The 25817-nt window shown below is 53.8% G+C and overlaps 2 protein-coding genes across 2 annotated transcripts in view; both read right to left on the bottom strand.

The window, feature by feature from the left end:
* SLC22A6 (solute carrier family 22 member 6) overlaps positions 1–2705 on the bottom strand; it is an 11226-nt gene extending 8521 nt beyond the window's left edge. Inside the window, exons 1-3 of the mRNA XM_045297227.1 lie at positions 2139–2705; positions 1714–1817; positions 452–606 (exon numbers count right to left, since the gene is read on the bottom strand). Coding sequence (XP_045153162.1) covers positions 452–606; positions 1714–1817; positions 2139–2507 — 628 coding nt within the window. The 5' untranslated portion in view covers positions 2508–2705. The remainder of the gene's footprint in view (positions 1–451; positions 607–1713; positions 1818–2138) is intronic.
* A 10443-nt stretch (positions 2706–13148) lies between these two features.
* The window catches only part of SLC22A8 (solute carrier family 22 member 8), a 36715-nt gene continuing 24046 nt past the window's right edge, over positions 13149–25817 (bottom strand). The window contains exons 3-11 of the mRNA XM_045297193.1: positions 21607–21739; positions 20655–20809; positions 19822–19990; positions 16840–16963; positions 16515–16630; positions 15328–15542; positions 14062–14170; positions 13718–13921; positions 13149–13622 (exon numbers count right to left, since the gene is read on the bottom strand). Of these exons, the coding sequence (XP_045153128.1) occupies positions 13457–13622; positions 13718–13921; positions 14062–14170; positions 15328–15542; positions 16515–16630; positions 16840–16963; positions 19822–19990; positions 20655–20809; positions 21607–21739 (1391 nt within the window). The 3' untranslated portion in view covers positions 13149–13456. The remainder of the gene's footprint in view (positions 13623–13717; positions 13922–14061; positions 14171–15327; positions 15543–16514; positions 16631–16839; positions 16964–19821; positions 19991–20654; positions 20810–21606; positions 21740–25817) is intronic.

Raw genomic sequence — 25817 nt, 5'->3', positions numbered from 1 at the left:
TCTGTCAGAGGGTCACGCCAGTGGCTGACGGGCAGATGGTACTCCGCCTAGAAATGTGCTTAGTCTGCCTGATGTTGCCTTACTACTTTAAAGTTCACTGCACACATTAAAAAAAGAAGGAGTTTTTTTCTTCCGAAAGGGAGGTGGCTGGAGAAGCTGTGTCCCTGGCTCCACGTTGTCCCTTTGGCTGCAGCCCTGACCTGCCCCTCACACATTCCCTGCCTGACCCCAGCAGTGGAGGCTGCCATCCCATGTCTAGCCAGGAGGGGAGGGTGTGGGGTGGGGGTGGGGGAGGTGATAGGAGGCAGGGAGAAAGGCTCAAGTGTTGGTGGGAAGGGTGGGCTTGGGAGAAGGGGCAGGGAGGGAGCGGCTGGGCTGGGCGGTCCCAGGTGGGTGGTGTGTGTGTGTGTGTGTGTGTGGTGGGGCACGCTGCCCTCCTGGTATCCCTCACTCAGCGTCATGCAGTTGAGAGCGATGCTGGCCAGCGACATGCCCGAGAGGAGCCGGAACGTGCAGTAGGTGAGGAAGTTGGGTGCGAAGGCCGCACAAGTCCCGGACACGGCGGTCTGCAGGTAGTTCAAGATCAAAATCTTCCTGCGGCCCAGCCTGTGGGGGTGGGAGGGAAAGCCTGAGGGCCTGTTGGGGATGAAGGGAGCATGGGTGGGTGGGGTGAGGTGGTTCTATGTTGGGGGGGGGCAGGGGGTGCAGAGGGGAGAGGAAGGAGGGGGTGAAGCTAGCTGGGCACGGAGGGCAGTGGTTGCCCTGGGTGAGGCCCTGAGATGATGGCTTGTTTGAGTTTCTGGCAATGGGAGCTCCTCACCCAGCAGCTAGAACGCCTCCTCCCCCACCACATGCCCCACAGACACACATTCAGGGGCCAAGAGCCCTAGGCAACAGTGCCCCTTGGCTGCTACTGGGTACGGGAGAGTTGAGGGAACAGCCATGTTGGCTGGGAAGTACTAGGTACATTCATGTGCCTTGTGAACAGATGATCATTATCCCATTTGCAAGAGGGCTGGAGGGGCTGGCCCAAGGCCGCACAGCCTGTGAGGGGAAGCGGCAGGGTGCCAGGGGCCACCCTCTGCTTGCCTGCTGCTCAGCTTCTTTCTGTCCTCTGGCTCGGGACTGCACGGGCTGGGTCAGAGGCCAGGTGTTCACACGGTGGTCGTTGGGGGCTGGGGGGGCACCCTCAAAGTGCCTCAGGGGCTCCTGTGTGTGAGTGAGCGAGTGTGTACAAGGGCATTGGGGGCCGTCACGGACTGAGCTGGCAGGATTTGGGATGGGCAGTTTGCTTTCCTCGGAGCAGTTCGGTTTTTCGTCTATTTTTGAAGGGGAAGGTTTTGGTTGTCAGGGAAAGGTTGGAAAACTCCAGCGTCGGATGGCACCCTGTCACTCCAATCCCAATCATCCCAGGGCCAGGGTTCTTTGGGGGACCTGGGAAGGTCTCTGTGGGACGCCTTGGGTGGTGTAACTAGCAAGTCACCCAAGGACTGGCAGGTTGAGTCTCCCCAGAGGCACTAGAGGGGAGCTGCTTCGTGAAGAATCGGCCACAGGTAACACCAGGGACGGCCGCTCAGAGAAGGTTCCTGTGCTGTGAGACTCGGGCTGTAAAGCTCTCAAACCAGCCCCAGGTGGGGATCCCAACTTCTCACCTAGGTCCAGCTGAGGAGCCCCCAACCCTAGCCCGGTCCCTTGGTCTACCCCAGGACTGACCTGTCTGCCAGGCACCCAAACACCATGGCTCCGAGCAGCACCCCCACCATGTACAAGGACTGAGCCAGCTGCCGTAAGGCCCTGTGAGTACACACGAGGTCCCACTGTGGGGAGAAGGGACACAGTTAGGCAGAGATGACCCCGGGCTCCAGGGAAGCCCCTTCCCTTCCTTCCACGCTGGCCCTCTGGTGGCTGGATCAGCCTCTTTGGCAACCTCCGGGTCCTTGGGAGCTGAGAGCTGGTTAAAAAAATTGTTTTTTAAACTTCCATGCCCATATCACCCTTTCTAGAGAGATTCCCACTATGAACCGTTTCTCCAGCTTTCCTTTTGACCGCTGGAGGACTTGCGTGTGTGAGTGAGTGTGCATCTGTGAGTGTGTGTAAGTCAGGGCCGGCAGACACACAGCAGGGAGCCCAGTCCTTACCTCAGTCACGATGGTGGACGCGAAGGTGCTGTCATTGTAGATCCAGCCATCTGCGCAGGGCTCAGTGGCCCGTGTGACGTTGGCCTCGGTGCCATTGGCGGAGGGCGGTCCCCACGGTGGGGCTGTGAAGCGGAGACAGGACTCAGGCCGCCCCTGCCTGTCCCGGGGCAGCCAGGCTTCCAGCCCCCCATCCTGGCTGAGGTTGGTGGCTGCAGGTGGGCGGCAGTGGTGGGTGGGGATGGCGGCAGTGAAGTTCTGTAGGGTGTTGTGGGAGGCCAGCAGAAGCATAGGAATGACCACCAGGGTGACCTGGATCTTCTGGAAGCGGCCGAAGCCCCCGATTTGCTCCAGGATGTCATTGAAGGCCATGGGGCTGGGCCCGGGCCGAGCGGCTGGAGGCCGCGGGTGTCCAGTCCCGGGATCTTCGTCTGGGTGTCTATCTGCCTGTGTGTGTCTCTGCAGCTCGGCTGCTCCCAGAGCAGGATCTGAGCCGGCTCTGTGGGGGGACAGCAGCCCGGCTGGGCCGCCCCTCCTCCCTCCCCTTGCTCCTGGCTCTGGCCCTCCCTTTCCCTTGCAACCTCTCCTCACTTTGGGGGGGGTGGGGGGGTTGCTTAGCGGTCAGGGTCTGCTATTGATCTGACCTCTGCATGGGCCCTGTTTAATCCTTGGCCCGGAGGGAGTTAAAGTGTGACTTGCTATCAGGAGGGTTAACCCTGCTAGTATCCTTGTGCTGGTGGAATGTCTCCAAGTGGGAATAAAGGGCAGGAGAGGCGGGACTCAAGTAGGGGTGAGTGAGGGGATCAACGTGAGGGGCACATTGGGACATAGAAGGGCAAGGGGGGGCGGAACGGGCATATTTTCTCCCCTTTCATGGGGAGATCAGGCTTTGGGCAGTGTGGTAGCTTTTTGAGGGGCATCTGGCCTTCTTGGGGGACAGGATCCAAGCACTGTCTTTGGGTAGAGTTACCAGATATAATATACCTCCTCTCCCCCCCAAAAATATAGCCTATCCAGTTAAATGAGAATTTCAGACCAATAAGTGATTATTTTTCTTTACGTGCAAGTAGCCTTGTTTTGAGTTAGAATCGACTGGCCGGTCATGACACGGCCCATGCAATGTTGCTATTGTTATTTTGTTAGCTGATGCTGATTCATGGTGACCCTGTGTAAAACTCCACCCGGACTTACCCCCCCAACCCCCACCCCCATCCATCTATGCATCCATCCATCCATCCATCCATCCATCCATGCATCCATCCATCCATGTGTTGTGGTCCTCAGGATTTTCATGGGCTGACCCTCAGCAGTAGACCTTCATGGTTTTCCTGTTAACCCATGTTAGCTTGGAAGAGCCACTGAAACCTGTTCGACACCATAGCCACACACAGACCTCCCCTGACAATGAGTGACCGCTGTGTAAGAAATCCATTAACTGGTGATCCAACCCGAGTCTTCCCCATTCAAGGTGAGGAGTCTGCCCCTGGACTTCTGACCTCACCCCACGCGACATTACCGACACGTTCATGCTAAACCTATCAGTTGATCACTGCTCAATGTTAGCTAGGAGTCCTGTGTCTCTGGTTGTTCCGTTCGACAACCCTGGTCTTTGACCATCTGGAGTCAGCTCTTCTCTCTCTTTCTCTTTTTTTCCCTTTAAAAATTTTATTTAATCATTTTATTGGGGCCTCTTACAGCTCTTATCACAAGCCATACATCCGTCCATTGTGTTGAGCACATTTGTGCATATGTTGCCATCATCATTTCCAAAACATTTTCTTTCTACTTGAGCCCTTGGTATCAGCCCCTCATTTTTCCATTCCTTTCTCCCTCCCCCATCCTCCCTCCCTCAGGAGCCCTTGATACTTTATAAATTATTATTATTTTCATATCTTACACTGACCACAGTCGCCCTTCACTAACTTTTCTGTTGCTTGTCCCCCTGCGGGGTTATACGTCCGTTGATCATTGTGATCAGTTCCCCCTCTCTTCTCCTACCTTTCCCCTACCCTCATGGTATCGATACTCTTATTATTGGTCCAGAGAGGTTCATCTGTCCTGGATTCCCTGTGCTTCGAGCTCTTATCTGTACCAGTGTACATGCTCTGGTCTAGCCAGGTTTGTAAGGTAGAATTGGGATCATGCTAGTGGGTATGTGTGGGGCATTGAAGGACTAGAGGAAAGTTGTTTCATTAGTGCTATATTGCACCCTGGCTGGCTCATCCCTCCTGTGACCCTTCTTTGAGGGGATCCTAGTTTGTCCATAGATGGGCTTGGGTCTCCACTCCGGGCTCCCCATCATTCACATTGATATGATTTTTTTGTTCTGGGTCTTTGATGCCTGATACCTGATCTCATTGACACCCCATGATCACACAGGCTGGTGTGCTTCTTCCATGTGGGCTTTGCTGCTTCTCAAACAGATGGCCGCTTGTTTATCTTCAAGCCTTTAAGAACCCAGATGCTCTATCTTTTTATAGCCAGGCACCATCAACTTTCTTCACCACATTCGCATATGCACCCATTTTGTCTTCGGTCAGTTCTTCTCTTAGAGGGTCAGGGTGTTGCTCATTTGGTCATTTCTGGAAGCAGTAGAACCCAAGTCAACATCATATATGATGTAGGTGGAGCCTCCCACCACCTCACCTGGCAACTGCTTGATGATCCCCAGTCAAAAATCCTTCGATTGTCATGTTGTCTCTGTTCATCATTTTATTTTTTGCAGTGAGCATGAACTTCTTTTATTTTGAGCCTGATTCTAGGGCAATGACTTTGCTACCCCCAGAGTCTGGTCCAGGGCAGGGTTGAGCTCTAGATTAGACGGATTTCCATAGGGTCCAGTTGGTTGGAACATGAGTTGAGAATGCTAAGAGTACAGAAGGCTGCTTTGCTTCTGTTGCACACTGCATGTTATATATAACATGGGCTCTGGCGTCAGCCTGCTTGGACCAAGCCAATTTATTGGCTTTGTAACCACGAGCATGTTGCTAAATGCCTCTGTGCCCCAGTGTCCTCCTCAGTTGTAAGGTGACTTGCTACTGTTGGAGGGCTAAATGAGCTCAAGAGTTCCATGGGGTCCATGCCCCTGTTCTCACCATGTATTCCTGGGAAGTCACATTGAATGGCTTTTACAGAGAAAATAGGTTTAAGCACATCTTCCTCTAAAACCGTGGTTCTCGACTGGCACCTAAGACATTTGCCAATGTCTGGAGATAGTTTTGGCTGTCACAACTTAGAAGGCTTGTTCCTGGCAACCAAGGGTGAGATTAAGGATGCCGCTAAGCATCAAACAATGCACAGGACATCCCCCCAAGACAAAGATTGATCTGGTCTGAAGGTATCAGTTTCAGAAACGGGAAGATTCTGCTCTAGAAGATGGCGCTCAGTGCCCATACCTGTTTTCTTGAGGAACTTCTTGTCGTAAGCTGACTGCGATCAAAATAGTTCTAAGAATGCCTGTTCTCTCCATTGAATGGTGTGGCAGTTACATAATCTCCTGTCAACTTGAGTGAAGGGGTGGAGTCTAGCCTGTCAATCAGGTCACAGATTGATGATCTTATGTGGAGGTGCAATGGAGATAAAGAGCTCACTGGAGACCAGACCCAGAGTCTCTCTCTGCTTTCCCCTTCCTGCTGTTGAGACACGTGCAGATCCGCACCCACACTGAGATGCTTCCACTGCCATTGGATCCACAAGACCTTCTGCTCACTGGCCTATGATCTTCCTGCATTTTGCATCATTGCATGTGCTGCATGAGTCTAAAGAAGAATTTATAGACTAGAATCAGACCTATGGGATAATATTGAATTTACGAACTTGATTGGGACTGGTCTGGGACATTTTCTCATCATACAATTGTTCTTTTACATAAAGCTCTTTCTTATACACGTATGAGTGTCTCTGGATTTGTTTCTCTAGTCCGCGTGGGTGGACACAAATGGGGAGAAGAGCTTGCAAAATACAGGAGGGAATTCTCCTCCTTGTTCTACTGGAGAACAACAGTGTCCTGGACTCCAAAGAGCGCCTGCTCATTTCATGCCACACCCACCCAGGTATTTTCACCTGGAACATTAACCCCATTACCTGGTACCCAGGCCAACACTCCACTTTTCCATGTTCTGGCTTGATCTGTTGGGCCTGACTGACCATGCTAGATTTGTCTCTGCCCTTAATGATCCATTTCCTGTTGGGCTGGTGACTCTCTCTCTCCGTAAGCTGCCTCTTCTCAACTGTCCTTCTCCATAGATTTCTGGACACAAATTTGGCTATGCCTATGGCCCTGAGAGGAAGGAGTGTTTATTTTCCCATCTTTTGGGACAGAAATATCCAAGTATTACAGCTTAGGGGAAGCAATTTGATATCCTGCTCTTCTTATTAGAAGTCAAGATGCTCTGCGACCAGGGTGCACTTTATACAAATGACATGTTTTTGGTATATTAACCTGGGAGGGTGTTTACTGTTTATGGAGGCCTGGGAAGACACGAAGCCTCAGACTATTGGCTGGTTCAAATCTCTCCGGCCTAACGTGAAAGCTGGGCATCTTCCCTGGTGCTTGAGAGGCACAGACTGCCCAGCGAAATCGGGTCTGTATGGATAGAAGAGGAGAGAGGAGGTCCAGAGAGGGATATGGCGCAACTCAGCCAGCCTCCCTCCTCCCACCCAGAGTTGGTCTGGGCTGTGACCCAGTGGGTGTTCCGATGCCTGACAACATTCTCCAGGCCAAAGTACATAGGCGCTCCATGGCCTGGAGATTTGAGGACAGCTGGATAAACAGCTTGGGCACTGTGAGTCCCATCTCCTGCCAGAACTTGGTGCTCTCATGGGGAGTGGGCCAAGCGCTGAAGGAAGTGGGGGAGCTCTCCGGCCACCGGAAGCATCCTCTTTCTCTGAGTCCTGTTTCCCACCCTGCCTTAGAGAAACTCCTTCCTTCGTGCCTGACCAGGTCCAAGTCAGGCTGAGTTCAGAAGAGGCTCTCCTAGGAACTCCAGGGGGATCTGGTTGGCTTCTGGGATCAACTGGTGGCAAGGGGACAGCCCACAAGCTTCCCAGCTCTCGGAGGGGTTCTGGATAGAAGTGACTTCATGGTTTCCGGTATGTGGAGCTGGACACTATCTCTTAGGGATCGTCTGGGTCACTAGATACCCAGAGTTGGACGTCTGTGCTGACTGAAATGGGCAATTCAGTTCTGGTCATGCTCACTGAGAAGAAGTCAAATCCAGGACTTCCCCATTGGCCAAGAGCCATAGCTCTTAGCCATAGCAGGGTCCAATGACATCACCCTAGTCAAAACACCTCATGGTGCAGACAGGGAAACTGAGGCTTTGAGGAGTGTCCAGGCATTTGCTCACGATCACAGAGCAAGCAGATCCAGAGCTCAACGCTCTGGACTCCCTTGTTCTTTCCACTACGTCCTGGTAGCGCTCCTACCCCCTAGATGCCCTGATTTTCGACCAATGTATTCTGTTCACAAAACGGGATTGAGTGTGTGACCACATGTGTTTCTGCTTTGGTGAGAGTTTTAAAATAAATAATCTACAGATCAAAGAGTGTCCTCTTGCTCGGGTCACATGTCCTACACGTGGGTTTGAAACGAGTGGCTCAGAGAGGGGTCCGACGAGACAGGCACCTGCCAAGCCCACCCAGTCAGCCCGAGGAAAGGGCCACACTGCACGCTTGTGCCTTGTCGCCCGGTCCCCACACATTTGTGGATCACTTTGGCTTAGGAACTCCTGCCAAGATGGTTATTTAAAGGCACGAGGTCAGTAAGCAAGGAGGTGGCTGAGCATGGGGAATCTGGCCGAGAGAGGTGCTTCTATAGAGAAACAAGCAGAAATGGAGAGAAGGTAGAATCCAGAATGGGGGCCCTGGGGATGGCAAGAGGAATAGCTGTGTGATTGGGAAGCTCGTTCCTGATATCTTCCCGGCGTTTTCTACATGTCTTTGCAAACAGAACAACAACAACAACAAAAGCCCCCTTGTTAACTCAAACTTGGGGTGACCCCATGTGACCTGCACATCAAGGGGTTTTCTTGACTTCCTCTTCACAGAAGCAGATCGTCAGCTGGCTGGATGGGTTTGAACCAGTGACCATCAGGTTAATGGCCACGTGTAAACCATTGTTCTACCCAAGGACCTGTCTCTGTAAAAAACACTCTGAAACGGCAGGGCAATAGTCCTGGCGAGGGCATCAGGGAACCTCTCTACATGCTTGAAGGATGGCAGTGGGGGCCGGAGGGCAACGGTTCAGTTCTTCTCCCTCCAGGGTGCGACCCAGTCAAGCCAAAGGAGGCATTGCTGGCTCTGTTGTCAGTTGACCCTAGATTCTAAGGGAGAAACTCCACAGCAAGTGGGGTCTGACCACCCTGAGAGCAAAGATCACATCTCACTGAGCAGCACAACTCAGGACTGGTCCCAGGTGTGCCATCCAGACTGTCCAAGCCAGATGGGGGGGCCCTGCTGCTGAAATGATGGGGAACTGCCAGTCCCAGCAGTTCCCATGGGACTGGACGAGGGACCCTTCTGTCTTCCTTATTTTCTTTTGTTTCCCTTCTCCTGGTGTCCCTTTTCCACTCTTCCCCTCTTTTTGTGTTTGTGTTTTGGTGTGGAACTATTAGCACTCAAAGCCTTGTCTCAGGGCCTGCATCTGGGGGAACCCACATTGAGACAGGAGAGACTTGTAAGCTGACAACCACAATTCAGTGTCATCATCAGGGACAAATAGCCAAGACTCTCAGCTTCCATGTCTCAAATCTCAGCCTAGGGGAGAACAGTTGGCTAACCTGATTTGGACCAGGAGCGGCCCCTGATTTCGGCAGCACTGGGGGATGGGGTCACAGGGAGGTTTTTTTTTTGTGTGTGTGTCGGGGAATGATTCACATCAAGGTTTTGAGAATGAGTTAGAATGAGCCAAGTGTAGTGGGCACAGGTCGGGGAGAAGCCAGGTCCTGGGCATGCGCACAGGATCGGAGCAGGAGGAGGCAAGTAGATAGTCCAGGAACTGGAAGAAGTTGGATGAGGGTGGATTGCCGGATGCCAGGTGTTAAAAACGGAAGCTGTTGAGACAGGCTGGAGGCCGATCATGATGTGCTTGTCACTGAGCGTGGACTTTACCCCAGTGGGAAGCCATAACTAGGTTGAGGCTGGGGAGCAAGGCGATCTCTTTCATGTTTGTGAAGCGGGCTCTCAAATCCCTAAATGCAGATTTGAGTGTAATTAGTTCTGTGACTCTGATGAATCTCCTACAGTGAGTGTGATGGTTAGATGGTTAGATTTATGTCAACTCAACGTACTTGGGTCAAGGGAGGGGTGGAGCCAAACTGTTCTGTCGGGTCACAGCCTGATGACACCTGGGGGTGTGGGGAGGCTGCCCTTTTGGATAAGAGAGACTCTGACTAGAACCCAGCTTTCCCTTGCCCCTTTGTCTTCTGATGACTCCGGCTCCCAGGTCTGGTTCATTGATGTCCTGTTCTATCACCTGCGCATCCCGGGAGCCACTAGCAGACTGACGGTCTTGGATTGACTTAACGGGTCTCAGGTTCATTCCGCTCAGGATCCACCAGTCTGGGCCCCTCTTGCTTCAACTGCCTGCTTCCTGTTCCTCAGGTCGAGCAGCTACAGGAGTCAGGAGAAGCGTCCAGCTTATATCTGACATATGGCCTTGAACTGGATTGACTTACCACTTCTACACTGGCGTGAGCGATTTCTGGACAGACATCTCTTTCTAGAGACAGACACAGACAGCGCTGGGCTCCTTCTCTAGGGAACCCAACCTAACCCCATGGGTAGGCCTGAACTGTCCCGTAAGGTACCCCTCACCGTGACCGAGACCAGAGTGAGGTAGTCCGAGTTGAGTTGCGCTGTGGGGAACCCAGGTTTGATTTCCAGCCAGTGTCCCTCGTGCATAGCCCTGAGTACATGACGTTGCTCTGCAAGCTGTCCGTGTGGGCTGGTGTGTTCCCGTGCTGCTGACCAGGTCTCAGCAGAGCTTCCAGACAAAGACGGGCTAGTCAGAAAGGCCTGGAGATCTGCTCCCAAAAATCAGCCCAGGAAAACCCTATGGATCCCCAAGATCTGCCCTGCAACCCATCCTGGGAATCACGTAGGACCAGGCAGTGTTTCAGTCTGCTGTGTTGGGTCACGGTGAGCCAGGGGCAAAATCAATGGCAACGAACCACAGGGACTCTAGCGTAAAACACACCTCAGGCTTTACAAGCGGAGTCTGAGTTAAAGGACATACCATCTCATGAACAATGCTTTATGTTGAAGTGAGATGTTGAAATGGACAGATGGCATTAAATAAAATACGTGCTTGCAATTCCACCTGTTCTTTTCTTTTTCTTTTACTTTGGAAAGTGGCTATTGGACATTTCAGGCCCCGAGGTGATGCAATGTTTTAGTCTGTAGTACACAGGGTTGCTTTGGGTTGGAAACGACTCGGAGGCACCTAACAACAACAACAACAACAAACAACAAATGATCTAGAAGGAGTCCTGGGGGCTCAGCGGACAAGCACTCAGCTGCTCATGGGAAGGCTGGCGGTTTGAACCCACCCAGCACAGAACCAAGCAAAGGCTTGGCCATCCACTTAACAGCCAAGGCCATCCTACAGAGCACAGCTCAACGCTGTCGCCTACGAGGGCTTCATGGGTCACAGTCAACCCAACAGCAAAGTGTGGCAACAGCGAGGCCATCTGAAATGATTGATGTGCTCGGAAGTTCAGTCAGTGTGCTCCTTTGAGGCAAGGAAGGCCAGAGTTTGTCTCACATCCTTGGCACATGTCAGGAGAGACCAGTCCCTGGAGAAGGACATCCTGCTGGGTAAAGTAGAGGGGCAGCGAAAGAGAGGAAGGCCCGCCCTCCACGAGGTGGATTGACACCGTGGCTGCAACAATGGGCTGCAGTGTAAGAAGGATTGTGAAGAGGGCCAGGACTGGACACCGCTTCATTCTGTTGTGTGTTGCGTCAACCACTTAAACAGCACTTGATCGCTTAGCAACACGTGGCTTGCAGGAGCCTGGAGGGTGTTGCAGGTGACACGATTGGACAGCTAACCCCAAGGTCAGCCGTTTGAACCGCCAGTTGCTTCATGGGAGAAGGATGACGAACAGTCTCAGAAATCCCCAGGGGAAGTTCTAGCCTGTCCTGTAGGGTCACTACGATTCGGAATGGACTCGATGGTGGTGGCTCACATTGGATGACCATTGGACAGTGCTGGCGTGGACTGTGAGAAGACGGGCTCTTACAAAAGTTCTGGGGGACATCAATAGTTAGGGGGGATAAAGGACAAGGAGCTGGTTTTGATATTTCTTGGTGACAAGGAGCACAACCCCTCACCTTACACATTTATTGGTTGAATCTAAAGGTATTGATCAGACTCAGGCCTGACGAGGCACCTGGAACCCACTGAGAGTCAGTACCAGTGCTCTCACCAGCTCTCCTTACCCAGCTCCGTGCTGCCTTCCTGGTCTGTTTACTTTGCACCTTTGCTTTCGCCTCTCTGCACAGTTGGCATTCTTGGCTCTGCTTGCATTGGGGCCAGCCTCAAACTCTAAAACCAAGCCCACGGCCATCAAGCCCGTCTGACTCATAGTGACCCTCTAGGACAAGGCAGACTGCCCCCATTCGGTTTTTGAGCCTGTACATCTTTACAGGAGCAGAGAGCCACAGCCTTCTTTCTCAGAATGACTAGGGGATTCGAACTGCCGACTTTGCAGTTAGCAGCCCAACCTGTAACCCACACGGCCACCAGTGTCCGGCCTCGCATGAATTGACCAGTCCAGGAAAGACCAAGAGATGGACTTGAACTTCATGCCTCAGATCCCTGCCCGGGAGAGAACATCTCAGTCGTCTGATGTGGATCAGACATGCTCTTTGGTGCAGGCAGATAAAATCAGAGGTGTGGGGTCCATAATTGTGCAGCTAACAGGGTCTGGGGACACAGATCCTGAGAGAAGGGGTGACAGGGCAGGCCAAGTGACCACAGTGGCCTGAGAAGGAGTGGCCAGAAGGTAGAGGGAGCTGCCAGCGTGGACAGCTCAGGAACCTGGGGAGGAACCCACGAGGGCAGGGCCAGTAGGACCAGGTCAGCTGAGAGGCCAAGTACAGGGAAGTGCACAGTGGGGACAATCAGGTCCTTATGAAGGCAGTTTCCGTGCTGAGAGGGGTGCAGCGGCGGGTGAGCGAGCCCTGAAGCACGGCATGCAGGCGGCTCCTTCATGACATGATATTGACAGGGAAGGGGAGAAAGGTATTGGCCCTGCAGGGAGAGATGGAAGCCAGGGAGGGTGACTGCTGGGCTTTAAGAAGGGGAGGCGCCAGGAGAGCAGAAATGGGCCCAGAGCCACGAGGGGAGGTGCTGGCTGCTGGCAGAAGGAGATGGAGGCAGAGTCTGTGGGAGGCCTCCTCCTTCTGTCTGGAGCAGAGGGAACCTGGGGGGCATGGTGTTGACGTCAGCAGCCTTCAAGCGTGGCTATGTTTTTTTTTTTCCTCCCCATTAAAGAGAAGACAGAGCTGTCGGTGGTGCCCGCGGCCAGAGCCAGGGCTTGGAGGACTGGGGTGAACAGGGTCAGGAGGTGAGGGGCCACCCCAGCACGTCTCAGTATCTGCTCACAGGCGTGCTCGTCCACCCAGACTCAACCTCACTGCCATTGGGTCAATCCATTCGGACACAGAGCGACCCCCTAGGAGGGGTAGAACTTGCCCCTCCGAGTTTCCGACCTTCTAACTCTTTACAGGAGGAGAAAGCCCTGTCCCTCTCCCTCGGAGTGGCTGGTGGTTTCAAACTGCTGGCCTGGCCCTTCGCAGCTCACCGCGTAACCACGCCGCCGCTGCCACCCGTGGGTGCAGGGACATGTATATTCCAGCCCAGGCCTCGGGCAGTACCCACATGCATGCACCTGTTCACGTCAACCCAGCTCGCCGGGATCTGGGTGCCCACACCTGCTTGTTACACACAAGCACACCCCCACACAGTGGCCTGTCCCATTCCTCAACCCCATCCTTGGGCAACTTGGCTGAGTCCCTCATCATTGTTTATTGACCCCCACTTCCCGGAAAGCCATTTTGGAGAAAGGGGTGAGGGCTTCGAAGGGGAGACTGTCTTTGTCTTGGGTGCCCAGCACTGAGCCAGGGACCCCAGGGACCAACAGAGGGCAGAGGCTTGGGCTTTAGGGAGGGTGAGGGCAGGGTGGGTGTGGGAAGGCCTGGAGAGGAACCCTTGAACTGGCCAGGCCTGGGCTGGGGGCGCTGGTGGTGGTGGGATGGACAGTCTTTCACCCAACGCTCAGTAGATTTTGTCTTCAGTCCCCGGGTGTCTGAAGAGCTCAGAGGTGGGGAGGGCCCGGGTTCGGACCAGCCCCCGGAGGGCGGGGAAAGGCGTTTTGCTGCTTTCCGCTGGGGGCGGGCCCTGGGTCACAGGGCTGCAGAGGAACCCTCTGGGAGGCCTTTTCTGCTTCCGGCTCTGGCTCCGCCTCCTTGGCCCGCTGGGACCTGAGGACAGAGAGGGCTTAGGCAAACAAAGCCTTGGGGTCCAGCCCTGCTTCCCTGAGGAGGAGCCCTGGTGGGGGCCCAGAGGCAGGACTGACCACTTTTCCACGTCTTCAATGGTCTCTGGCAAGGGCTGGTTGAGGGTCTCGGGCAAGAAGAGGGCAGCACTGCCTCCCAGGAGGGCGAAGACCCCGTAGATGACGTTGGGGATGAAGGGTTGCACCTCGCCCAGGGTCTTCACCATCGGGGCCATCATGCTGCCCACTCGAGTCCACAGGTTACTGATGCCCAAGCCTGTTTGCCTGCGGGGGGGAGGTGCAGAACAGGAAGTGGCAGCCCGGACGTGGGACGCTCAGGGGATGGGCCCCTGGGCAGAGGACAGGAGGAAGCTGCCGTCTCCCCGATGCTGTGTTCTCTGGCTGATCCCGGCACCCACACCTACCGGATGACGGTGGGATACAGCTCGCTGGTATAGAGGAAGAGGCAGCTGAAGGAGCTGGACAGGCACCCCTTCCCAAACACAGCCAGCGCCGTCCTCAGGGTCTGCAGCTCTGCAGAGGGAGAAACACAGGAGCTGAGAGCACCCACAGGGATACGTCACTTGGCAAACCTTCCCAGTCCACCTGTCCCAGACCTTTCCCCATGCCCCGGCCCGGATGATCATCTCACGGGCTTGGAAGGGCAGCGTGCGGACCGGGGAGACACAGATCTGCTTTTCCTTTGCCTGGAGTCTCACAGGAGGGCTGGCTATAAAGATTCCGGACTGGCTGTTAAAATTCTACGGCAGACACGGTCTCTCTTTTTGCTTCGGCTGCCAGGAAGCTCAGATGCAAACTCTGAGCTCAGTCATAGCTCCGCTGCCGTTTCTAATGCGGTGCTTGCTCACATCCCGCTGTGTTTGTGTTTTCTTGCCCCCCTGGCCCGGATTTCTTCTTTTCATTTATATTTGGATCTACAGGCTTTTGTCTTAAGATGCTTCCAATCCCTTCAGAGGGACATAGGTATAATCAGCGAAGGAGCCTGGTGGTGAAGGGGTTAGACGTTGGGCTGCGAATGGCAAGGCCAGCAGTTCAACACCACTAACCTTCACCTTACGAGAACGATGGGGATCTCTCCTCCCATAAAGAGTTACCGTCTTGGAAACCCACAGGGGCCGTTCCAACCCGCCCTCGAGGGTCGCTGGGAGTCGGCTTCAACTTGAGGGCCGTGAGTTGAGTTGAATTGAGGTAAATCAACAAACAACGTCAAACAGAACTCACTGCCCGGGAGCCGATCTGACTCCCAGCGACGCTCTGGGAAGGAGCCATCGGTGATGTCCACCTACTGACCTCAATGCGGTTAGTCGCTCAATGCGTAACCACCGCACCACCGGGCTCCTGGCGACAAGCCGGCACCTCTCTAAAAGACGAGTGGCCCGTCCAAGCCCCGACGGAGGAAGTTGTGAGCCCTGGGCCCCTTGTTCTCGGCACTGGCGTCACAGGGACACCCTCCATCCCGATAGCCTGCTCGGCCCAAGTCAGCTCAGGAAAGGAGCTCCGATGGCATCTAGCCCGGCGTTGTTAGAGTCTATACAAAAGACCCGAGACCAGGGAGCACAGCCACTTGGCTCAAGGTGACCCGGTGACTCAGGGTCAGTCACAGGCTAGCCCAGGACACGTCCTGCGTGGTCCATGCTCCTCCCAGGGCTCTGCGGTCCCCAGCCTCTCACCCGTGGGCACAAAGATGAGCGCCAGGATAGCCCCTCCAGCCAGGAGCAGAGCCGCAGCCTCGGTGATGTGCCGGCCCAGGTAGCTCATGGAGAGGATGGCGATGAACTTGGCGGGGATGTCAACCCCCCCAAAGATGATCTGGAGGACGTAGATGTTGACCCCGAACTCTTCCACTCCCATGGCTAAACTGTAGTAGGCGAACCCGGTGGAAAACCTGAAGAACAGAGAGGGGAGGTCAGCATCGAGGGCAGGCAGGGGCTTCCTCATACCGGCCCCAGGGCACCCGTTTCACCACTGTGCCAACAAGAGGCCCTGGTCGAGGTGACCGTGCTGGGTGCATTGTATCAGAGATGGGTCTGCCTCTGGCATGTACTGACATCGGGGCCATGCAGTTGGCCCCTGAGGACGGCGAGACTGGAGGGAATCCTGGGGACCACACCCCAAAGCCAAATCCCTCACGACTGAGTTGATTCTGACCATGGGGGTGCTGCGTGTCACAGAGTAGAAACTACCCCATGGGGTGTTTCTTGGCTGTCACATGGACTGAAGTGGCTCGCCCCACCTTTCTTCTGGAGCCTCTGGGTGGGTCTGGACCCCCAGCTTTTGGGTTAGGAGGTGGGAGTTGCCTGTTCCGTGCTGGGGAGGTGAAAGCTAGGTGGTCTGCATGGACCAGCTCGGTCTCCTCCATCCCTCATCAGCATCGTGGACTCTCTTTTGAGACGTGCTCCCGGACCACGGTTTTGACCCTATTCATACAGGCATGGGCAGCACAGACAAGGGCTTTTCAGCATCAGGGCCCAAACGGGGATTGCCGAGAAAACGCAGCTCCCACACAATTTCTGTTTTCAAGCCTGGAACCCGGAGGGCAGCTGTGCCCTGTGGTGTCTCAAAGGGCAGAGCTGGACCAGCGGAGGCAGTGGCAGGGACACCCAGCTGCAGACACATCCACGGCTGTGGTCCCGTCTGGTGAAAGGGTTGGAAGCATCTGCTGCATGGGTGGAGGGGGGCGTGACCCTGGTGACTGGGTCTGGGTGGGGGTGTGGGGGGCAGAGATGCAGAGGGCTTGGGAGTTGGGGCAGGCCCGGGGAAGGGGGTGCATGATTCCACTTGCAGATGCCCTGGGCCGTGCTGTCTGCCGAGTCTGCCAGAGGTGCTGGGGAGTGGGCAGGGAGAGGCGGTGGGTTACCAGGCCAGGGAGAGACAGAGCGACACACGGCGCAGGATGGGCGTCCGGAACAGGTCGGTGATGCTGTACTTGGCCTTGGCCAAGGAGATCTCCTTCTGCAGGTTGTGTTTGAGCTCCTTGGGGAAGAGAAAGGGAGGGGCGCTGTTAGTGACCCACCAGTGGGCAGGAAGCAGAAGGTATAGGCCTGGGACCTCCAGAGGGGCTGGCTTAGGGGACCAGTAGGATGCAGGTTTGGGAGCAGGGGAACAGAGCCAAGCAGAAGGAGGAGTCCAGGAGCAAAGGCCTGGACTCCCACCTTCAAACCTCGATCCCTCCTCATCCCTACCTCTAAGCTGAGCTTCTCTCCTTCCTCCTTCTTGCCGTTGAAGGCAGCCACCCACCGGAGGATCTTCAGCGCCTTCGCGGACTTTCCGGACAGGACCATCCAGCGTACAGACTCTGCTATCCACCTGGGGGGACCCCACACCCCGAGACCCCACCCCTTTGAGAAGATGGGAGGCCAGCAACAGGCAAGGTCAGGGGGTTGAAGGCTTGGACACTCGAGCTGCCTTTCTTTAGAAGCCGTGGGATGTAAACGTGGCCCACATGTGCACCTGGGCTGCCTGCAGCCTACAAACATTCCAGCTTTCCTCTCTCCCGCTCCAGAAGAGCTCTCCCCTGTTCTCCAGCTGGACTGCTTGTTATCTTTGGGCCTCTTCCTGAGCTGGGAGCCCCAGGTTCTAGGCCAAGACAGGTCGGCCCCCCCGAGAAAGAGACAGCGTGTCTCCAGCCTGCCTGAAGCCATGTCCACATGTCTTGGGTGAACAAGGGGGCAGGGCAGCTTGGGAAAGGGGCCCAAGGCTAAGTGAGGGCTGTGGTCCAGGCGGGGGTTTGAAAATCCCTTTCAAATAACAATTTATAAATTATCAAGGGCTCGTGAGGGAGGGGGGAAGGGGAGGGAGGGGAAAAATGAGCACCTAACGCCGGGGGCTTAAGTGGAGAGGAGAAATGTTTTGAGAATGATGAGGGCAATGAATGTACAAATGCGCTTTACACAATGGATGTGTGTATGGATTGAGATAAGAGTTGTATGAGCCCCTAATAAAATGATTAAAAAAAAAAAAAGAAAGAAAATCCCTTTCATTCTCCCTGCGAAGGACAGACTTGGCCAGCCGGCCGGCGGGAAGCACAGCAGCACGGATGCCAAGCTGTCACATGATTGGCTCGAGGGCAGTTGGTCCAGCCTCCCCTCCCCCCTGAGCAGACCTCATGGGCCCCTAGGTGAAGAAGAATGGGGGCAGCAGAGGGGCCGGGAGAAGGGGATGGTGTTGGAGAGGTCTGGTCCAAGAGGGTTTCTGCTCTAACTGTGCGCCCTGTAAGCACCCAGGACCGTGCTTGGGCGAGGTCCTTGGGCAAGTGGACCTTGGTCATCCAGCCTTAGATCATTTCCCTAGTGGACAGTGGTGGCTTCCTGGACCTATCGCCCCCCAGCCCCCTAGCTCTGTGGTCTCAGTTTCTACCCCAACCATCTTCCAAGCTGCCCTCAGCGGGAACATCGCGACTTCCTTCCAAACCCCACCCAGGGTCTGGACTCCCTCCTCCACCTCCGAGAAGAACCACGGCTCTCAGACTCTGCCATTGGGTTCACTCTGACTCAGAGCGGTTCCAGAGGGCAGGGTAGAACAGCCTGCAGGTTTCCGGGGCAGGGACTCTACAAGAGGAGAAAGTCTCCACTGGTGGTCCCGAAGGACTGCCTTGGCGGTTTGTAGTTCAATGGGTGACCCAGGGATGTGTGGTCACATTGGCTCCCAGCTAGTGAGCCCCCCTGGGTGCCAGACCCACAAAACTTGGTGACCGGTAGTCTTGTCTTCATTTGACCTAAAAACATCTGAGACTTGCCTGGAGCCACACAGCGCAGGGGCTTGAGTACTCATCTTGTCCTGCTGACCCTCTCTGACCCGTTCCACAATGTGGACACTCCTTGGATCCGCTCGCTCGCTCGCTCGCTCACTCACTCACTCACTCTCAGATTGCCTGTGCTCCCTGGGAAGGCCCGTTCCCATTCCCTGGGTGGTCCCAGGGCTTGACGACTAGCTACAAGGTTGGCCGTTCGAACTCACCAGAGACAGACCTGGCCATTGCTTGTGAAGGGGCCCGACCTTGAAACCCCATGGAGCTGTCGCACGCTACCCACGTGGGGACGCCATCGCGGACCTTGACTCCATGGCCGCGAGCCACAACAGCCTGGAGCTTCACTTCTCCTTTCCAAGCTGAGGTCTCCTCCAGCTCGGCGCCTGTCTGTGTTGCCGCTGCCACGTGTTTGACCTCTCTGGTGTCCTCGTGTGTGCAGTGGGGATCGCAGGCCCTTCATCCAGAAAGGCCGGGAAGCTTGGAGACAAGGTAGGCCGATGGCCGGACCAAGCCCTCATCTGCACAGTACCTTCTCCAGGAAGGCTGCAGCGAAGACCGTCATTTCTTTCGCTGAGTTGGTCCACGAGGTCCTGTCTTCCTACACCTTCGACTTGTCTTCTGCCCTCCATGTGTCCACAGGTGTGGTGTTCGGAGGATGGAATTCACCTAGTACTTCAAATGAGCTCTCCACCCTGCTCGGGCGTGTCAGGGACTTCTTCTTTCCACCTTGAACTTAAAAGTCCTCAACTTCTGAGAGTCCTTCCTTCCAAAATCTCTCAGATGTGTCCCCAGGCTCCCGCTGCCTTTAGATTCTTTCTCTCTTTGACACTCCCTGCCAGCAAGTCGGTTTGCCAACTCAGAGTGACCCAATGAGACAGGCGAGAGCTTCCCTTGTGAGCTTTGAAGGCTGGAACCCCTTACGGAGAAGAAAGCCTCGTCTTTCTTCCCTGGAGGGGCTGGTGGTTTTGAACCGCCGACCTTACAGCTAGCAGCCCAACATGTAACCATGACACCACCAGGGCTCCCTTTAGTTTCCTGTCCCCGCCTCTCCTCTTGCCCAACCTGGTCTGCCCTCCGGGACCACTGCTTCACAGATGGACCCTTGGCCAGGCCTCTCCCCACCCAAGGGGCCTCCTGGCTTTCCATCTCCACCCTGCCCACCTCCGTGGACTTTCCTTCTTCGGCTGCAGGCAGCCCCTTAGGGCCCCCTGGACAGCTTCTCCCACCTCTTGCCTGCCTTTACTTCTGCAGATCCTCCTCCCAAGAATGCTGTTTCCTGATGCTGGGCCAGGGGGGCCTAGGGATAGACGGTTAGCCAACCTGTTCATCCCTAGTGGACCAAAGGAAGCGGGTCTCTCCGTGTGTGTGTGTGTGTGTGTGTGTGTGTGTGTGTGTGTGTGTGTTGTGTGTCACATACCAGGACAACAGGAAGACGATGAAGAAGGGGACAGACACAGTTAACTGTAGCCAGCGCCACTGAGGGATAGCATAGGCCAGGCCGGGCAGAATGAACTGGCCAATGGTGTAGAAGTAGCCAACGGTGGTCGACTGGATGGCCCGTACCCGGGTGGGCACCCACTCGACATCTGCAGAGAGAGAGAGAGGAGCCCAGGGACCAAATGAGAGTCCTACGGACCCCAGGCATTTCCCTCTTGCCTCCCAGTGGCTACTCGACTTCATGTCCAGCCAGCCCATTTTACAAATGCTCTCACTGAGGCTCAAGGAGGTAGGACGCCAACCTAGCTCTGCCTGACTCCTAAGCCCATGGGTTGGACCACTGCTTATCCAGTGGCAAGTGACTTCCGTGGTGGCCTGCCGTCTTCATCTGTAAACTGGGGACTATAGTGTCACTTAGTTGAGTGTGTGGACGGAAGGAGAACGTGCTGGGGGAGGGGCAGGCAGGCACACAGCAGAGCCTCCGCATGGACCATGGCTATGAATACGCTTAGAAGAGACTACAAGCAGGAGCGGTTGGTGCTTTGAACCCACGCAGATGCATCTCGCACGACAGGCCCGTGGGTCATAGCCTTGAAAGCCCTGCTCTACACACATGGGGTCACTGTGCGCCAGACTCCACTGGACAGCGATGGACAACAAGCCACACGCTTGTTGCTCCGTTCAGAAGAGGCCTCTGTGGGGCTGCCGAGAGGCGCAGCACTTTGACGAAGGTCTCAGGCACTCTCTCTCTCTCCTCTTCCAGCTCCTGGCTGGTGGTCACCAAACTATTTCTACCCCCTACACGCCGCTCACTCAGGATCACCGTGCTCAGGGTAATGCCCGAGATGCTACAGCCAGCCAGGAAGCGGAAGACCATGTAGGCCAGGAGGGTGGGGCTGAAGGCCGTGCAACAGCCGCTGGCTGCCAGCAGCAGGTAGCTCCAGGACAGGATAATCTTCCGGCCAAACCTGGAACGCAAAGAAGAGGTGGGGCTGTCAGCCCCGGAGCCCTGCCAAGGCAAGTGACTCTGAAGGTTCCTGTGTGAAGGGCCTGGGCACCACCACCCCCCGCCCCCCCTGCCCCTGCCCCCAACACCCCAAAGACCAGGGGGGCTGGTAGTTCTCTTGCCTTGCTTCATTGCTTCCTCCCCTACAGAGCCTTCCTGGTAATTGCTATATTTCAACAAGTTTGTAATTAGAGGTTTGAGTTAATGGGTGATCTCGCCACCTCTATGCCCAGCTCAGCAGCCCGAGCAGGGGTCAAAAAGAGTGCCATCTGTATACGGCCTGCCCGTACCACCTGGCCCCTCCGCTGCCACAACGCCATGCCAGGAAGGCCTGGATCTCCCCTAGGGACTCCATAGAAAACCTCCCTGCCCCCAGGTCGATGCCAGTGACCTTATAGGACAGGGTCGAACTGCCCTGGTGGGTTTCCAAGAACGGAAATTCTTGATGGGAGTCGCATGCCCTGTCATTATCCGGAGGACCAGCTGGCGGTTTCAAACTGCTGACCTTGTGGATCGTAGCCTGAAGAGTGACCACTACATCACCAGGGCTCCCCCACCCTTCCCCCACTCCTGGGTCTAGGGAGGCTGAAGACTCAGGCGGTAAAGACCTTGGGGAAGAGAGAAGGTTGTAACCCAGAGAGCTAATAGAACTTGCCCAGGGCCACCCAGAGAAGACTTTCAGGCACCCCCAAGCAAGCAGAATGGCACTCAGTTGTCTCCCTGGGTGGTGCCTCTCCTTGCAAGACCTCCCCGTCTCACCTGTCAGACAGGTTTCCCAGCACGATCCCGCCAATCAGTATGCCCGCCATGAAGGCCGACTGGGCCAATTCTTTCAGTTTGTAGGAGTCGCACACCAAGTCCCACTGTAGGAGAGAAAGGTGGGGCCAGCACACTCAGCCCAGACCAGCCTCCCCACCCTGTGTCCCTGTGGGCTCACTCACTTTCCCAGCACTTTCCCTTGGCTCCCCTGAGCCTGGCCCCTACCTCCCAAGCGCCATTCTCTCGGCAGCCTGGTTGGGGCCCTTGTGCCTTCCTGTGACTCTGTGGGTCGTGACCCTTGGTTGTGTGATCTCTCACATGCCTGTGATCTTCTATGCCTTAGAATACTCTACTACGTACTCGCTGCCATTTTGCACATGGGGACTCAGAGCGACCCTATAGGGCTGGGTAGAACTGCCCCTATGGGTTTCCAAGAGTGTGCCTCTTTGTGGGCGTAGAAAACCTCACCTTTCTCTGATAAAGTCATACCATATCTGTCCTCAATCTCCCTCCTCAACATAGCCAGGCTTGCCTGTATCCCTGCAATTCCCTTCTTGCCCCCTTTCCTGCCCTTGTGTGGGTCGGGCTGAGCCCTTCAATAGCAGCTTTTGTCTCCTCTTTCTCCAGAGGGACCTGACGCTGTTGTTGCGAGACCTCCTCCCAAGGGACCTCCAGGTGGTGCAAAGGGTTGGAGCTCAAGTACTACCCTAAGTGTTGGTAGTCTGAACCCACCCAGGGGTACCAGGAAAGAAACATCTGGTGAGCTGCTTCTGTTAAGATTACAGCAACTGGCGACATATGTACAAATATGCTTGAGACAGTTGATGCATGCAACATGATAAGAGCTGTCAGAGCCCCCAATAAAATGGTTAAACATAAGAGCCCCTTGCAGAGGCGTCTCGGGGAGGAGATGAGCCAGTCAGGGTACGATGTATAACGATGAAAAATACAACTTTCCTCTAATTCCTAAATGTTTCCTCCCCACTCCCACTACCATGACTCAAATCCGACCTTTCAAGTCTGGCTAGACCAGAGGATGTACACTAGTACAGATAGGAATTGAAAATCCAGGGAATCCAGGGCGGATGAGCCCTACAGGACCAGTGGTGTGAGTGGCAAAACAGGGAGGGTAGAGGGAGAGTGGGTAGGAAAGAGGGAACCAATTACAAGGAACTATATGTGATCTCCTCCCTGGGGGACGAACAACAGAAAAGGTGGTGAAGGGAGACGTCGGACAGGGCAACAATTTATAAACTATCAAGGGCTCATGAGGGAGGGGGAAGCAGGGAGGGAGGGGAAAAATGAGGACCTAGTGCCGGGGGTTTAAGTGGAGAGAAAATGTTTTGAGAATGATGCGGGCAATGAATGTACAAATGCGCTTTATACAATTGATGTGTGTATGGATTGAGATAAGAGTGGTATGAGCCCCGAATAAAAGGATTAAAATAAATAAATAAATTACAGCAACTCCACACCAGTCACTGATGTCAAAGATGAAGAAACCGAGCAACGGCACCAACTTCTGCAGTCTGAAACGGATCAAGCATGCACTCAAGACGCATTGATCACAAGTGGCGATTGGAATGTGAGTGTGGGAGACAAAGACGAAGGATCGGGAGGTGGAGAATTAGCCTTGGTGATAGAAATTCTGCTGGCGATTGCAGCATAGGACTTTGCAAGGCCAATGAGTAGCCATCGGAATGTAATTTTTCCACAATGTAAATGGCAACTGTGTGTGCGGACTTTGTCAGAGAGAGCACACAGGAATCAGAGAGACTGCATGTGTTCATCCGGGTAGACTAGAGAAACAAATCCAGGGAGACCCATATGTGAATAAGAAAGAGCTTTATATACCAGTGCACTTGAATATTGAGAAAACATCCTAGCCCAGATCAAATCCATAAGCCCAATATTAGCCCAGATGTGTGATACCAGTTTATAAATTCCTCTTCAAACTCACACAACACATGCAATGACACTGAATGCAGGAAGATCACAGGCCAGTGGTTGAAAAGTCTTGTGGATCCAGTGGTGGTAGAAGTATCTCAGCACTGGCAGGGGTCTCCTCCAGCTCCCAGGGCTCTGGCTGCATTAGCATAGCTCCACCAGGCTCCTCTTCAGTAATGTCTCACAGAGAGTGAGCCTGGGTCCCGCCTCCAGCAAGCTATTTATCTCCTTAGCACCTCCAGATGAGGTCATCAAGCTGCGACCTGATTGATAGGCTGAACTCCATTCCTTCACTCTTTTTTCTTTCTCTCTTTTAAGAAAATCATTTTATTAGGGGTACATACAACTCTTATCACAATCACTCCTTCACTTGTAAGTCTCAAATTGATGACAGATTATGTAACTACCACAGACTACATGGCTGAGAGGCTGAGAACCAGAGAGAGACTTGGCTGCTGGTTGAGGAGAGGCACCGATGTGGACTAAAGACTATATCCTTAATGTTCTATGAAGTAGCAACGAAAATAATTTTATGGTTCAGTGGGGGGGTGTGTGTGTCATCACAACATGAAGAACTGTATTAAAGGGTCCCGGCATTAGGAAGGTTGTGAACCACTGATCTACAGGTTCCACATGAGCACAATGAAGTGTTCTGGAATTCCCATCCCTCTCAAGACGATACATAGATTGTTATATATTGTTAGGTATCGAATACCTTTGCATCATCAATAAAACACAAGTAAATATCTTTCTGATATTCTCTGCTTTGAGCCAAGACCCATCTGACATCAGCAATGATATTCCTTGTTCCAACATCTCTTCTGAATCTTCCAGAACCTCTGTCAACTCCTTATCAATGTACTGCTGCAACTGCTGCTGGATGATCTTCAGCAAAACTTTGCTTTGCATCTGATATCAGTGATATTGTTCTTTAATTTGAGCGTTCTGTTGGGTCACCTTTCTTTGGAATGGATACAAATGTGGCTGTCTTCCAGTTAGGTGGCCAAGTGGCTGTCTTCCAAATTTCTTGGCAGAGACACATGGTGCTTCCGGTGCTTCATCAGCTTGTTGAAACATTCAATTAGTATTCCACCAATTCCTGGCACCTTGTTTTTGGATAATGGCTTCAATGCAACTTGGACTTCTTTCTTCAGTGCCATTGGCTCTTGATCATATGGGACCTCTTGAAGTGGTTGAATGTCAACTAGTCCTTTTTGGTACAGTGATTCTGTGTATTTTTCCCCCATCTTCTTTTGATGCATCCTACCTTAGTCAACACTGCTCATAAATCTTTTAATATTGCACCTCAAGGCTTGAATTTTTTCTTGAATTCTTTTAGTTTAAGATACGCTGAGCTTGACGGCCCCACCCCCCTCACCCCAGAAAAATGCACTACAGAGGTCAGCATGGAAGCTACAGCTCAGGGAGAGGTGCACGTCTGATCAGAGCACAGGAGCAGACGAAGAGGGAAGGAGAGAGAGTGGAGCACATCCTGGCCCACCAAGGCCCGAGGATGATATTCCTATTCAGGGCAGCCAATGCACAGAGAGGATCATAGGGCTGGCCCTACCACGAGACACAACGTCCCTCACTGACCCATAGCACTATGGAGGACAACACTGGGACATAGTGTGGGAATTGTGCCCGATCTGACCCCATCACACCAGGGCAAAACACTAAGGGTGTGCAACACAGCAGCATGGGGAACAAAGCAATGAAGTGCCTGGGGAATACCAAAAATAGACTTTAGGGCCAGGGCGTGGTACCCAGCAGATTCGACCAGAAAACACTTAAATGTTAATAAACAGACTTGGATCTACTTACAGGCTTTTTGGGTTGTTGTTTTCTTTTGTGCTTATTATTGTTTTTTTTCATGTCTGTCTAGATAAAAAAGCGAGATAAACAACCCAGAAGAGAAAACAACAGGACTGACAGTTCTGGGGAGGCCGCAGGAGAGGGGGAGGCAGCGGGGAAAGGAAGGAGAGTGCCAACAAACTCATGGACAAGGGAACAACAAGTGATCTAAAATCGATGGCCTAGAATGCCTGGTAGGGCTTGATCAAGGGCAATATAGTCTAGAAGAATTACTGAGACCCGAATGAAGGTTGAACATGATATCGGGACACAAGAGGAAAGTAAAAGGAAATAGAGGAAAGAACTAGGAGGCAAAGGCCATTTATAGAGGTCTAAATACAGGCATGTACACATATAAATATACTTATATATAACAATAGACAACTAGATCTATGAACATACATTTATAT

Source organism: Echinops telfairi, unplaced genomic scaffold (assembly GCF_000313985.2).
Source record: "Echinops telfairi isolate 266 unplaced genomic scaffold, ASM31398v2 ScPeMD7_7417;HRSCAF=8455, whole genome shotgun sequence".
In the NCBI taxonomy this organism is placed as follows: domain Eukaryota; kingdom Metazoa; phylum Chordata; class Mammalia; order Afrosoricida; family Tenrecidae; genus Echinops; species Echinops telfairi.
Note: the sequence above shows the minus strand (reverse complement) of the source record. Positions and strands in the feature narration are given on the sequence as shown.